Source organism: Myotis brandtii, unplaced genomic scaffold, assembly GCF_000412655.1.
Source record: "Myotis brandtii unplaced genomic scaffold, ASM41265v1 scaffold364, whole genome shotgun sequence".
Classification (NCBI taxonomy): domain Eukaryota; kingdom Metazoa; phylum Chordata; class Mammalia; order Chiroptera; family Vespertilionidae; genus Myotis; species Myotis brandtii.
Window position 1 is genome coordinate 148,132 of NW_005363978.1, and position 13,812 is coordinate 161,943.

Below are 13,812 nucleotides of genomic sequence, written 5' to 3' on the forward strand. Positions count from 1 at the left end.
TTGGGGGTTGGGGCAGCTGAGGGCTCTTTGGGGGATGGAGTTGTTGGGGCCCCTTTGGAGGCTGAGGTTCTTTTGGGGGATGAAGTTGTTGGGGCCTCTTTGGGGGTTGGGGCAGCTGAGGGCTCTTTGGGGGATGGAGTTACTGGGGCCCCTTTGGGGGTTGGGGTTCTTTTGGGGGATGAAGTTGTTGGGGCCTCTTTGGGGGTTGGGGCAGCTGAGGGCTCTTCGGAGGATGGAGTTGTTGGAGCCCTTTTGGGGGCTGGTGTATCTGAGGGCTCTTTGGGGGATAAAATTGCTGGGGCCCCTCTGGAGGCTGGGGCTGTTGGAGAATCTTTGGGGGGTGGCATAGCTAGAGGCCCTGTGGGAGATGGAGTTGCTGAAGTCCCTTTGGTGAATGGGGCAGCTGGGGACTCTCTGGGGGATGAAGTTGCTGAGGTTCCTTTAGGGGAAGGAAGGGACATAACTGGGGGTTTGGGAGTCTCTTTAGGAGATGAGGTTGCTGGGCCCCTTTTTGGGGAGAGAGGAGCCATAGCTGAGGGAGTGCAGGCCCCTTTGGGAGGTGGGGTAGCTGGGGCTCCTTTGGGAGAGGAAGGAGTAATAGCTGGAGGAGGAGGAGTCTCTTTAGGGGATGGTTTTGCTGGCCCCCCTTTGGGGGATGAGGAGACAGCAGCTGGGGAAGTAGGGGCCCCTTTGGGGGATGGAGGAGTGGGGGAATGCTTCTTGGTTAGTGATTCCTTAGGGACTTCAAAAGAAAAACTGGCCTCTGGAAGAAAGGAAGCTTCAATCCGAGAAACAGGAGATGAGAGATTGCCAGCAGGAGTATCAGAGACAGCGGCTACATTTTTAGAAACAGAGGGGGCAAGAGTTAAGGTAGTAGAAGTAGCCGAACCCTTCTTGGTTGGAGGTCTTCCAGTCTGAGGAGACACACTAGTCCCTAAAGAAGATGGGGACTCAGCTAGGTAAGTTCCTTTGGAAGATGCAGCAACAGAAGCACCAACATCCTCAGCTGGGCATCCTTCAGGAGAGGAGGCCACAAATGCCAATGCTGAGCTATGAGAAATACTATGACTTATCTTTGTAACTTGAGGATTACCAGCTGGGGGAAGAGAGGGAAAGGGTTCTGATTTGGGAATTTCAGAAGACAGTGCCACAGTAGCTGGAGAAATAACATTCTGTGGGGATAACGTCATGGCTGGAGCCACAGAACAACTTTCAGAGGTGGGAGGAACCAAAGGTAAAGCAGTAAGAGCAGAAGTACCTTTCTTGGCTGGGTGGCTTTTAGGTGCTAAAGTGACAGTTCCTTCTAGAAAAGGGCTGGCTGTCGTTGTAGGAGTGGAGGTTCCTTTGGTAGTTGTAGGAGTCCCCCCAGAAGTGACAGCACTTTCCAAAGGAAATGTAGCTACACTTGGGGTAGTAAGAGAACCTTTGAGAAGCACACTGGTAGGGTCTGGACTTGCATAAGGATCTGTCTTGATTAGAGAGGCTGGGGAAATAGCACCCAGAGGAGAGGGAGTAACAGCAGCTGGCTTACCTACAGGCAGAGGCTCTACTTGGCTTTTGCTTGCTAAGGTGACTTCAGCACAGAGAGATATTTCCAGAGAAGATGTACTGTGGGGAGTGGGAGGATTTTGAGGGGCTGCCAGCGCCAATGGTAGTACAATAGGGTCTTTCTTGATAGGAAGTCCTGCCTGAGCTGGTGAAATAGGGGTTCCTACAGGAGAGGCAGGGACAGTTTGGTGATCTTTCTGTGTTGGGAACTTGACCAATTGTGAAGCAGGGAGACTTCTGAGTTCCTCAGGTGCTGGCAGAGGAGGGGAGCCTGGTATCCCCAGAGCAGTTGTTACCCAAGGAGAAGGAAGCTCTTTGGGAGCCACAGGTGCCATAGCCAAGGCAGTATGGGAAGCTGAGTTCTTATTACTTATGAGACCTGATGAAATTGGAGGAGACACACAAGTAGCATTTACTACCTCAAAGGTGGTAGGTGTGGCAGAAATTGTAGAGGGGTTAGTCATCACAAGTGAGGTAATTCCAACAGAAGAAACAGGAGCTTTTTTCAAGCCTGGACTTCCTGGAGAAGCAGGAGGCATCTGGGCCTCTAAGGGTGGCTGATGAGTGGCATTAGGAGAGCCTTTGAGGGTGAGAGGGGCTGTAGGAGATAAGGGAGAAGAGACAGCTGCATTTGAGGGACCAGAAGAGCTGTAGGAGGATACACTAGTGATGGCAGAGAGTCCCTTGTCAACAGATAGAGGCAGAGAGGAAGCTGGAGCCCCCACTGGAAAGGCAGCCACAGCAGCAGGAGCCACCTCATTTCTGGAAGGAGGGGGAGAAATTACAGATTGCTGAGAAGGGCAAGAGGCCCCTATGGAAGAGTGGTGTACAGAAATGGTATCCACTATAGAATCTGACGGAACATTAGGGCCTGTCTGACCTACACACTGGACAGGAGAACCAAGACAACTCTGTTGTAAAGGTACAAGATGAGAGCCCATAGGAGTGAGGAACACTGGGGGGACACTGGGAGTCATAGGAACAGACTGGGTTGGAAGAGGTAAGGCAGCAGGTGGAGTAACGGGTCCCTTTAGGCTGAGGCTTACAGAGTTTTGTGGAGAAGCCAGAGCTGAGGACATAGGTATGCCTCTGACCTGAGGGGAAGTGATGGCTAGGGGAGTAGTGGGTGGTGTCTGAGCACAGGAGGCTACTCCAGATTGAACAGAAGAGGCCAAGGGAGTTAAAGGCTGGGAAGGAACAGCATTGGCCGTATATGGAGGAATGGGGGTAACTTTTGGATTAGGGACTACTTGAGAGGGAGCTTGAATAGGAGAGGTCTTTGGTTCTGAGGAAGCAACGGGAGCTGACAGTGGTGTCACGGACCCTGACTTAGCCACAGCAGCTGAAGGAGGTGAACTAATAGGGTTAGGTGGATCAGCAGAGCTCTTCTGAACTGAGTGGGGAGGCAAGGCCACTAGAGTCAAGGGAGCTGAAGAGGGATGGGCACCTTTCAGAGTTGGAGTTATCATGGGAGATGCCAGAGCTAAGGCAGCTGGGGAGATGGGAGGCCCTATTAGGTTTGGTAGGAAAGCTGGGGTGTCAGGGAGCGTAGGGGCAGCTCCCAAGGGCAGGGCTGTCCCAGAGGACGCCTGTGGAAAAGGAGCTCCAAAAGGGGTAGAGGCAATAGTAGAGGGAGAAAGGAATGGGGTAGGCTGGTTAGGGGTTGTCAGAGGGAACTGTTGTGGGGGCAGGGAGCAAGGAGGGGGAAGGGATGGCACAGGCTGCCCTGAGGCAGCAGTGACACTCAAGGCTGAAGACACAGGAAGCACAGCTGGAGGAGAAAAGCAAAAAAGGGAATAAAGGCAAGGGAAGGAAAAAAATAAAGGTGAGTTATGCAGCCCAACTTGGTACAACATGTTTCCTAAGAAACACCAGAATTTTTAATCTGAGGAAAGTCACCACACAGGATTAGACAAAGGTGACAGGCAATAGCAACCCTTCCGAAACATAATTCAGGAGTCAAGTAAGAATACACCCCTCCCTTCCTTCCTTAAATGAACTCCCAGTCTTCTCACAGGCCATAGGATCACCACCACAAAAACAGCTGTTCCACCCTGTCCACCAGGGACCATGAACTAATTAAAACAGATACTGACAACCGGAATAAGGAAGGTAGTGAGTGTTGGTGATGATGAGGAATGAGACAAAACCAGGTCTTTATATGCTCAGGTTTCCACCAGGTCAGGAAAAACCTGACTCTTTGAATAAGGCTTAAAGAAGTGGGTGTCTGGCAGAATTAAATTCTTCATAACGTTGAAACGCTTCAGAATTTAATACTAAACCATTAAATCAGTCACTAAGCCTCCCTGTGCTTCAGCTTACTTACCCAAAACAAACATACAAACAAAAAGAACAAGTGAGTTGTACTCCATAGTCTACAGACCTTCCCAGGTAATGTTACCTCCAAACATCAATCTCAGATAATCAGACTGCCAGGGAGAGAGCTTAGTCACAAGGGTAGGGACTGTATTATAATACTGTAACCCAACTGGTTAAGCCAGACTGCGGTTCTATTTTGGAAGTAGGGAATTGCAGTGGAGAAAATACATTGGATCCCCACCCCTTAATGTGGATAAGTATGTCATTCTGTCAAAATAGACCAATATCTGGCACTAGAGTAAAGCTAAGCAAGATATTCTGAATGACAGAAAAATCCATGCTTACTATTCAGGAGGTAACACAGGAGTAGAATAACAAATGCTCAACACTTTGAAGGGAATATTTAAAATAAAACAAAACAAAAAAGCCTGTAGCATGCAAATTCACAATTTTCTTAAAGTATTGTAGCACAGAAAAGACAGGCAGCTCAACCAGTTTTTCTTGGAGGGTTGGTAGGTAAAAGTTTTATGATTAGCTTTCAAACATAATCAGAATTTGAAACTTAGAATGTTTTCCTCTGATGGGATAAGGACCAAATTACTTATTGACACCATAACCTATTTCCTGAGATAGTTTTCTCAGGTACTCTATTTAATGGCATTCCTTTTGAAGCTTGAAACCAAATTATTTGAAATTCATCTGAATTTCACTCTCTACATTTGTAAAATCAAATTGTTCAACGAGACCTGAGCATTTTTATTTAACACCGAATTACAGGATCTTTAGAGAGCAGCCCTTTAGTCCCCTATAGTTCAAAGATTTCACACAGCTCATTCCCCAAAGCAGGGACGCCCTCCCTTTTCTTTACCAGCAGCTGTATTAATCCCTTCAGCTGCTGAAATCAGACAGGTGGAGAGGGAGGACTTTAACACTTTCAACTATAAACAACTCTATTTTAATTCCAGAAGACGGGAATTGTTCTTAAGTGACAGGTGCAGTTAAAAAAAATTAATTTACTATAAGAAGAAAAAAAAAAAGATTACACCCTGAAGATTCCCTTCATTTAGTGTTGCACAACTCAGCAAGATCTTCATTAAAAAAGTAGTTTCACTAATCCCTTTCTCAAGTTTTATAGAGAAGCACTTTACCCAGAATTCAAAACTTGCCTTTACACCATGTTAATTTCAAAGCTGAAGAATAGTCAAAGGAAAGCTTTAATTCAATTCTGGGTTCCAGACAAGCTGTTGGACATCTCATCACCAATCCATAAAACAAGTAAACCGACCAAGAGGGTCCTTGGTCCCAGGAGGACACATTTACCACAGCACACATCTCATTCAGACACGTGATGAGGGCACAATGCCAAGCTCTGCCATCTAAAACCTTGATGCAACTTGCTGGCTGGACCTTCTTAAAAGCTCAGGTCTCCTTGGCCTGCCAGTGTGTCATGCAGTTCAAATAGGAAAGAATCACTGAGCCCCTGCCCAGCTCAGCTTTGCAGAGCTCCCTTGGAGGCAGTGGCCCCACCTACAGAACAGGCCAGGGAGCTTTCCACGTTCTTGAATCTTAAATATACGGTTTTCACCCCACTCCCAAACGAAGCCCCTTCCAAGGACAGCAGTTAATATCATGGCCGCTCATCCCCGACAGAGCTACAGCCTCACCGTCTCTAATGAGAGACAACTCTGAAAGACATAGGGGCATTCTCTTTGTCGCTGCACCCACCGAATGGCTTTAGGGTCCATCTCACCATCTGTCATCGGCGCGGGGACTAGGGGGTCCTACCTGTCTCAGCCTGGGGCTGTGGCAACTCCTGCTCCGTAGCAGGGACGGTTTCTGTGGCTTCGCCGGGCATTTCTGAAGGAAGTAAAAAGGAGGCCTGAATTGACCGGGATGGTTCTGCTGCCCCCAACCCAGAGGCAGGTATTTTTCAAAAACTGCAGAAAACCGTGGCGCAAAATCATCACGAGGGTGTTTGGGGACAACCCTCCCCAAAGGAGCTGGCAAGAGCCGGGAAGTGTGACGTGACCCGCACATCGCTAACCCGGCGAGTCGCCCCTTCTTCCCCGCTCCCCTCCACTCCGCGGAGGGCGGCCTTCCCGGTCCCCGGGGGCTCGTCTGATTCCCCGTTTCCAACCCCACCCCCCCACACGGCGGCCATCGGCACTGCGTTCGCACCCCGAGAGGGAGGGTCCGGCCCGGCTCCGGCCGCGGGAGACGGCAGACGCTCCTATGAACCACCTCTCTCCCCCCGTTCACGCCGCCCGGGCTGGACCTCCAGGTCTCCGTGTGCCGACTTTCGGGAATCAAGAGGGAAAAGAGGGAGCCTTAGCCCCAAACACTCGTCACAATAAGAACGACGTGTGCGTGTGTGTGCGGAGGGGGAGGGGGCGGACTTCCAAGGCCGTGACCCCTTCACCTCCTACGGGTGATCCTGAAGCCGTTCCCAGCCGCAGACACACTTCGCCTCCGCCCCCAACTCCGAAAAGGCTCCCACCACGCCAGCCCCGGACTAACAGCGCGGCCCGCGGCACTCCTGCCCGGCTTTTGCCAGGACACCAATCGCGGACCCCATTTTGTCCGGAGACACCAAAGCCACAATTCCCAGGGTCGAGTAGGAACGGGGGGGGCGCCACATAAAGCCTCTAACTCTCTTTAGGTCTCAGTCCCCCGGGGTGGCTTAGGCCGCGAGAAAGGCGGATGGTTGCGGATAGAGTAACAGCGAGGACACAACTTACTGTGCGGGGAACGCGGAACCAAGATGGCGGCAGAAAGAGAGCGAGCGACAGCGTGACCCACGCCTGTTGCAGGAGGAAGCCAGGCGGAGGGGGAGGGACTAGAGATCGCTTCCGGGTCAGGAGCGGCAGCCAGTCACTTCCTCTCACTAGAGACCCGTCCGCGGCCGCCTGTCTGTTCCCAGCAGGGGTGGTGACGAGTCTAAATAAGGATGAGGATTCAGAGCTGGACGCGCTGGCCTGCCGGGAGCTGTCTGCTCCGAGCCACGTGGTCCGAAGATAGCCGGCCCCTTCCGTCCCCCAGGTTGAAGCGTCTGGATACGTGAAGGAAGGGTAAATGCCACGAGAGAAGCAAGGTTGCTTCTGCAAATAGTGCAGCGTTATTATTTCGACTTTTGCTTTTCCTTTCTCAAATGATGCAGGAAATTATGAGGTTTTAAATAATATGGAATGCTACAGAGGTTGTATTCACACCATTGTAAGGTAGCAGTGACCTACAGGTTAACCCTTATTTTATTTTTGGAATACACAATTTTGACTGATGTTGAAGTCATATATAAAATTCTTTTTGCCTGATATTTTAGGCGCCTATTACATATCCTGAAACTCATCCATTTGGGTCCAGCAACCCACATTAAGTACCCATACAGTAGTATTCTTTTTATTTTTTTAGAGAGGGAGAGAAAAACACTGATTTTTAAAAAAAATTTTATTTTTAATTACAGTTGACATACATTTATATTAGTTTCAGGTGCACACCCCAGTGATTAGACATTACATAGCTTACTAAGTGATCATCTCGATAAATTTAGCACCCATGGCACCATACATAGTTATTAGAATATTATCAAGAAACATTGATTTGTTGTTACACTTATTTGTGCATTCACGGTTTGAATCTTGTATGTGCCTTGCCCAGGCATGGAACCTGCAACCCTGGCATATCAGGATGATGCTCTAACCAACTGAGCTACCTGGTAGAATACTACAGGGCCCAGTAATATTCTTGAAAAGTAGAATGTAAAATCAGTGTTTTGTTAATGAAAAGGCCCTGACTTCCATACTCTGTCAGCCCTACAAAAGGACTCAACAAATACAGTATTGTATTACCTGAACCGGTTAACGCTATTTGTTTGACCTATGGCTTTAAGACAATTGTGGCTGCCTTTTAAGGAAGCAGTGAACATTTAAAATGCTCTGAAAGCTACTTTAAAATTTTCAAAATCTTTACCATAATGAAGTGAGAATTAGGATTAGTGAATTAGGATTAAATGAGATAGTGGAGTTTACCAGGAATGAGAAATTCTTAAATTCTCTTCAGATAGGAGAGGCAACATTGTGGAGTGATTAAGAACACGGACTATGGGCCCTGGACAGGTAACTCGGTTGGTTAGAGCGTGGACTTGTTTAAACCAAGGTTTTGGGTTTGACCCCCGGTCAGAGCACATACAAGAAGCAACCAATGAATGCATAAATAAAAGGGACAACAAATCGATGTTTCTCTCTAAAATAAAAAAAACATGGACTCTGAAACCAGATTACTTTGAATCTCAGCTTGGTTACTTAATAGTGACCTTAGGCAATTAACCAATTTGTGCCTAATTTCCTCACCGGCTGATAATGGTAGTTACTTAATAGGATTGTTAGGAAGATTAAATTAGGTAAAATATGTACATTACTTAAAATGTATTTATTGTTACTATTTATAAACTTATAGATAGAATTTCTACCTAAGTAAATAAGTGACCTGGAAGATTAGTCAATGCAGTCTATTTACCTCGAGATTGTAATTGCCAATCAATTGTAATTGTCCAGCAATTGCCAATTAATCTCTTTAGACAAATAAACCTACCTACATTTTTACCATTCCCCTTTCTTTGCCAAAAAGCTCACTGACTTCTAACTCTGCTGTTAATAACTCATTAAGGAAGGGTCTTTTTTCTTTCTTTGGGTTTCTTTATAAATTGGGCAAGTTTGGAGATGGAAACCAGTTCTGTGCCCTTTGTTTCTGTAATTCGTACATATATAGGAGTTGGCAAATCAAATAAGAAAGTCCATAGTCTGACCTAGCTGGTTTGGCTCAATGGGTAGAGCGTCGGCCTGTGGACTGAAGGGTCCCAGGTTGATTCTGGCCAAGGGCACATGCCTGGGTTGCGGGCTCAATCCCCAGTAGGGGGCGTGTAGGAGGCAGCCAATCAATGATTCTCTCTCATCATTGATGTTTCTATCTCCCTCTCCCTTCCTCTCTAAAATCAATAAAATATATTTAAAATAAAAAAAGTCAATAGTGTTTTTTTTAAAAATACTTGCTTGAGGATATTTTTCCCATTGCTTTTCAGAGAGAGTGAAAGAGAGAAGAAACATTGATCCACAGGTTGCCTCCTGAAACCCAGGTATGTGCCCTTGACTGGGAATTGAACACAAGACCCTTCAGTGCATGGGCCGATGCTCTAACCACTGCACCACCAGCCAGGGTAGGGAAATCAGTAGTCTTTGAGCATTTTTCTGCTGTCTTCAGGAATCAAACATTTATTCTTACATGTGTATGATATGTTTTATAATTAATTTTATGGGCTAGTATACCAACTTTTATCCAAGGACTTTATATTGAAGTACTGACATACTTCAATATTAGACATATTGGAAGCTTAAAAGATCTCATTGAAAGTGTAACACCAGTCCTATTCTCATTCTGAGTTCTTAAGGTGAGCCAATGAGTCTTTATTAATTTTGTATTCAGGAATTTCAATTGATCCACTTTTTCCCCAAACTTGAAGACTGAACAATACATAGACACAGAAGCTCAAATAATGCAGAATTTTGAACCATAATCTTTAATATTTTTTCTTAAAAAATTAGAAGAGAAAGAAATGCAAGGCATTTCAGTATGTTTTTAAAAAAATACATTTTATTGATTTTTTTACAGAGCGGAAGGGAGAGGGATAGAGAGTTAGAAAAATCGATGAGAGAGAAACATCGATCAGCTGCCTCCTGCACACCCCCTAGTGGGGATGTGTCCGAAACCAAGGTACATGCCCTTGACCGAAATCGAACCTGGGACCCTTCAGTCCACAGGCCGACGCTCTATCCACTGAGCCAAACCGGCCAGGGCCATTTCAGTATGTTGACTGTATTATAGGGTTTGATATAAACCAAAAGATTATATAAAAAAAAGGGTGTGGCTATAGAGAAAACAATGTTAAAGGAAATGCAAATTCCTTTAATTTGAAATATTTTCATAAATCACAGAAAGTACCAGTCTGATAGCCTGCTTCCCAGTGTTTCTCAGAAAACAGAATGCAAACCAAAGGGGCTGTTTTTTTGTTTTGTTTTGAATCCTCACCCAAGGATATTTTTCCATTGATTTTACAGAGTGGAAGAGAGAGGGAAAGACAGAAACACCGATGTGAGAGAAACACATCGACTGGTTGCCTCCTGCACATGCCCTGACCAGGCCTGGGCTGGGGAGGAGCCTCCAACCAACACAGTGCCCTTGACCGGAATCGAACCCAGGACCCTTTAGTCTGCAGGCCAGCGCTCTATCCAGAGCCAAATGGGCTAGGGCAAAAGGGATGTTTTGTTTAGACTGGTTGTAAAACCAGAAAAAAGAAATCTGACACTTTAGAATCTATCACACAAAATCAAATACAGAAGAAATGAAAACTTTAAAGTTATCTGGATATATAGAAAGTCCAAGTGTTTTGACAAGTATAACTGGTTTTATGTTGGTGAAGTTGGTTATTTTTTTCTAAGCTGCTTCTTTATGATGTAGACTAATTGTTCCAATTGTTCTGTAATCTAAGAAGGAGCTACGATTACAATAGTTGTAAACAATACTCTACTAGGCCATCTACACTAATAAAAGAGAAGTATGTAAATTGGTCATCACTCCGCTACAACCACCAGCCAATCAGGATGAGTATACAAATTAACCCAACAAAGATGGCAGGTTAATTTGCATAAGCAGGCATGGAGCGAAAACTAAAGGCTCCAGCCCGAGTGAAGACTGAAGACTGAAGAGGCTTGGCTTCTCTGCTGCGGCCGGACCAAAGGCCTGGGGTCCAGAGGAAAACGGGTGCCGGCAGCCAGGGGAAGGAAGGCCTATTGCGTGAATCTTCATGCAACGGGCCTCTAGTAATATTATAACTTAGTAACTCACGTCTTTTGAATTAAAGTTTTGGTAGGTTTAGATGCTCAGTTTAAAATAACTTTTAAAAGATGGGCAGTGGGGTGTGGCCTGATCTATAAAACTACCAGTAAGCAAAGAAGTGACTGAATACACACTGCAGGTATAATTAAGTGTCTAAGACTTAAGGATAAAGCCTTCATTCACCTAGAATATTTATTCCCGAAATATGGATGTTGTAGTTGTATCCAGCAAGCTGAGATTAAAGTCTTGGACATATTACTGCTCAGTTACCTCTATATATAGCAACTGGTAAAAGTGAGTGTAACAGAAATCTTAGAATTATCCTATATAATAAAAGCCTAATATGCAAATTGTCCCTTCGACTGGGAGTTCAACCAGGGGGTGGGGCCGGCTGGCCAACAGCGGGAAGGGAGGCCCTGGCTGGCAGCCGCTAGGGACCCTACCTGTGCACGAATTTTGTGCACAGGGGGGGGGGGGGCTCCTCAGCCCAGCCTGTGCCCTCTCCCAGTCTGGGACCCCTCGGGGGATGACCATCTGCTGGCTGAGGCCTGATCCCCAGGGGATTGGGCCTAAGCTGGCAATCAGACATTCCTCTGGCAGCCCGGCAGCCCTCTGGGGATGTCCACTTGCCAGCGGGGAGCAGACCTAAGCTGCAGTCGGACATCCTTAGAGCTGCTGAGGAGGCAGGAGAAGCTCCCACCATCACCACTGTACTGGCAGCCATCAGCCTGGCTTGTGGCTGAGAAGAGCTCCTCCATGTGGGAGCGCACTGACCACCAGGGGGCAGCCCCTGCATTGAGCGTCTGCCCCCTGGTGGTCAGTGTGTGTCATAGTGACCAGTCATTTCTAGTCTTTCTGCTGTTAGGGTCAGTTTGCATATTACCCTTTTACTATATAGGATAGAGGCCTGGTGCACGGGTGGGGGCCGGCTGGTTTGCCCTGAAGGGTGTCCCCGATCAGGGTGGGGTTCCCGCTTGGGTGCCTGGGCAGCCTGGATGAGGGGATGATGGCTGTTTGCAGCTGGTCACACACCCTTCAGGGTGGGGGTCCCCACTGGGGTGCCTGGCCAGCCTGGATGAGGGGATGATGGCTGTTTGCAGCTGGTCACACACCCTTCAGGGTGGGGGTCCCCACTGGGGTGCCTGGCCAGCCTGGATGAGGGGATGATGGCTGTTTGCAGCTGCTCACACACCCTTCAGGGTGGGGGTCCCCACTGGGGTGCCTGGCCAGCCTGGATGAGGGGATGATGGCTGTTTGCAGCTGCTCACACACCCTTCAGGGTGGGGGTCCCCACTGGGGTGCCTGGCCAGCCTGGATGAGGGGATGATGGCTGTTTGCAGCTGCTCACACACCCTTCAGGGTGGGGGTCCCCACTGGGGTGCCTGGCCAGCCTGGATGAGGGGATGATGGCTGTTTGCAGCTGCTCACACACCCTTCAGGGCTGCCAGCCGCCATCTTGGTTGGCAGTTAATTTGCATATCACCCTGATTAGCCAATGGGAAGCGTAGCAGAGGTATGGTTAATTACCATGTTTGTCTATTATTAGATAGGATTAAATTTTTACTTATTTATCTGCAATCAACTTATTCTGCCCATTACTGTTCCTTCCAGCAACCTGGACACTGCTTTGGTGGTCTTAGGAATCTTTTCAACATAATTATTTCTCAAGAAAAGGAAATTTTGCTTTGAGTATTAAAATGCATACAAGGGCCCTAACCGGTTTGGGTCAGTGGATAGAGCGTCAGCCTGCAGACTGAAAGGTCTCAGGTTCGATTCCAGTCAAGGGCATATACCTTGGTTGTGGACACATCCCCAGTAGGGGGTGTGCAGGAGGTAGCTGATTGATGTTTCTCTCTCATCGATGTTTCTAACTCTCTATTCCTCTCCCTTCCTCTCTGTAAAAAATCAATAAAATATATTAAAAAAAATAAAATGCATACAAGGTTCTGCCATATTTATTTCATGACTCTTCAAGTGTTTGATTCTTGGTTGAAGATAGAAGTTATCCACATTAGTTAGAGGGGAGTTGTTATCTTCAGAAGTCTTTTTGTAAATCTAAAATAGAATAGATTTTTATCAGAGGATAGTAAAGGAAAACAAAACAAAGCTCACTCTGATTTGCTTAATGCTTCCACTAAATTAAAAAAAAAAAGGCTGTGTGGCATAAAGATTTGCTTTCACATTTACTGAAGCCCACATTATAGGCTGGGCTAGTACAGAACAAGAATACAAATATCACCAGTTGGAATGGCAGCTTTAACAAGGCTTTCCAAGTTCAGAGTCATTATTGTTCATTCAACAGGCACATATTTGAGTATCTACTATGAATAGAGCATTATTTTAGGCACTACTGTTTAGCCATCACACATTTTATTATGAAGTGGAAAGGGAGTTTATATTTCTATAATGTTGGCGCAGTTTTCCATGGTATTCATCAATCTCTTAAATAATATTCACAACTGATTTTTTTTTTTTGGCGTACACATATGCTCTGGTCTCTCCTATCCAAAGAATGCTTCCTTTGACACTGCTATACTCTTAGCACCTCCCTCTAGTTCCTATATTCAACAGGATTTTATCAGTTACCTATTGCGTTTGAAACTTGATGTTCTTGAAACTTTACTTTCTCCTGGTTTCTGTGGCACTTTTACCTCCATCTTTCATCTCTCCACTTGTAAATCATTACCGAGTCTCAAGGATTGCAGCTTTTGGGGATCTCCAATGCTGTCCTAATGGTAACAGCCCAATTGGCCTTTTGGGTTCTTTCTACCCCCTACCTCTCCAGATATACTGTTGTTAGATTTATCTTTCTAGACAAAACTACAAATCATGGCACTCCCTTCCTTAGTCTGCTTCTTCAGATTTCTAGCTCATCACTTCCTGACACATCTTTTTCCAGATTAGCCATACTACTTGATGGCATCCACAGTGATCCAACGCTTTTTTGTCTCTATGCCTTTGCTTTAAGAATGAATAACCGGTCTCCTTTTTCCATTCCTATACCCCGATCTTATCAAATCTCTGCTTGTGGAAATACTACTCATACTTTAAGGCATGGTA

General features: G+C 46.4%; 2 protein-coding genes across 7 annotated transcripts in view; both read right to left on the reverse strand.

The window, feature by feature from the left end:
• The window catches only part of NACA (nascent polypeptide-associated complex alpha subunit), an 18,883-nt gene extending 12,006 nt beyond the window's left edge, over positions 1-6,877 (reverse strand). Inside the window, exons 1-2 of one of the 4 annotated variants that reach the window (XM_014544464.1) lie at positions 6,606-6,877; positions 5,653-5,724 (exon numbers count right to left, since the gene is read on the reverse strand). In XM_014544464.1, the coding sequence (XP_014399950.1) occupies positions 5,653-5,722 (70 nt within the window). In that variant the 5' untranslated portion in view covers positions 5,723-5,724; positions 6,606-6,877. The other 3 variants (XM_005872072.2, XM_005872073.2, XM_014544463.1) reach the window with 3 other exon arrangements.
• PRIM1 (primase, DNA, polypeptide 1 (49kDa)) overlaps positions 6,752-13,812 on the reverse strand; it is a 22,836-nt gene continuing 15,775 nt past the window's right edge. For 2 of the 3 annotated variants that reach the window (XM_014544465.1, XM_005872074.2), the window contains one exon: positions 12,692-12,807. In XM_014544465.1, coding sequence (XP_014399951.1) covers positions 12,788-12,807 — 20 coding nt within the window. In that variant the 3' untranslated portion in view covers positions 12,692-12,787. Of the gene's footprint in view, positions 6,805-12,691; positions 12,808-13,812 lie in introns of those variants that run through there. The other variant, XR_001363265.1, reaches the window with a different exon arrangement.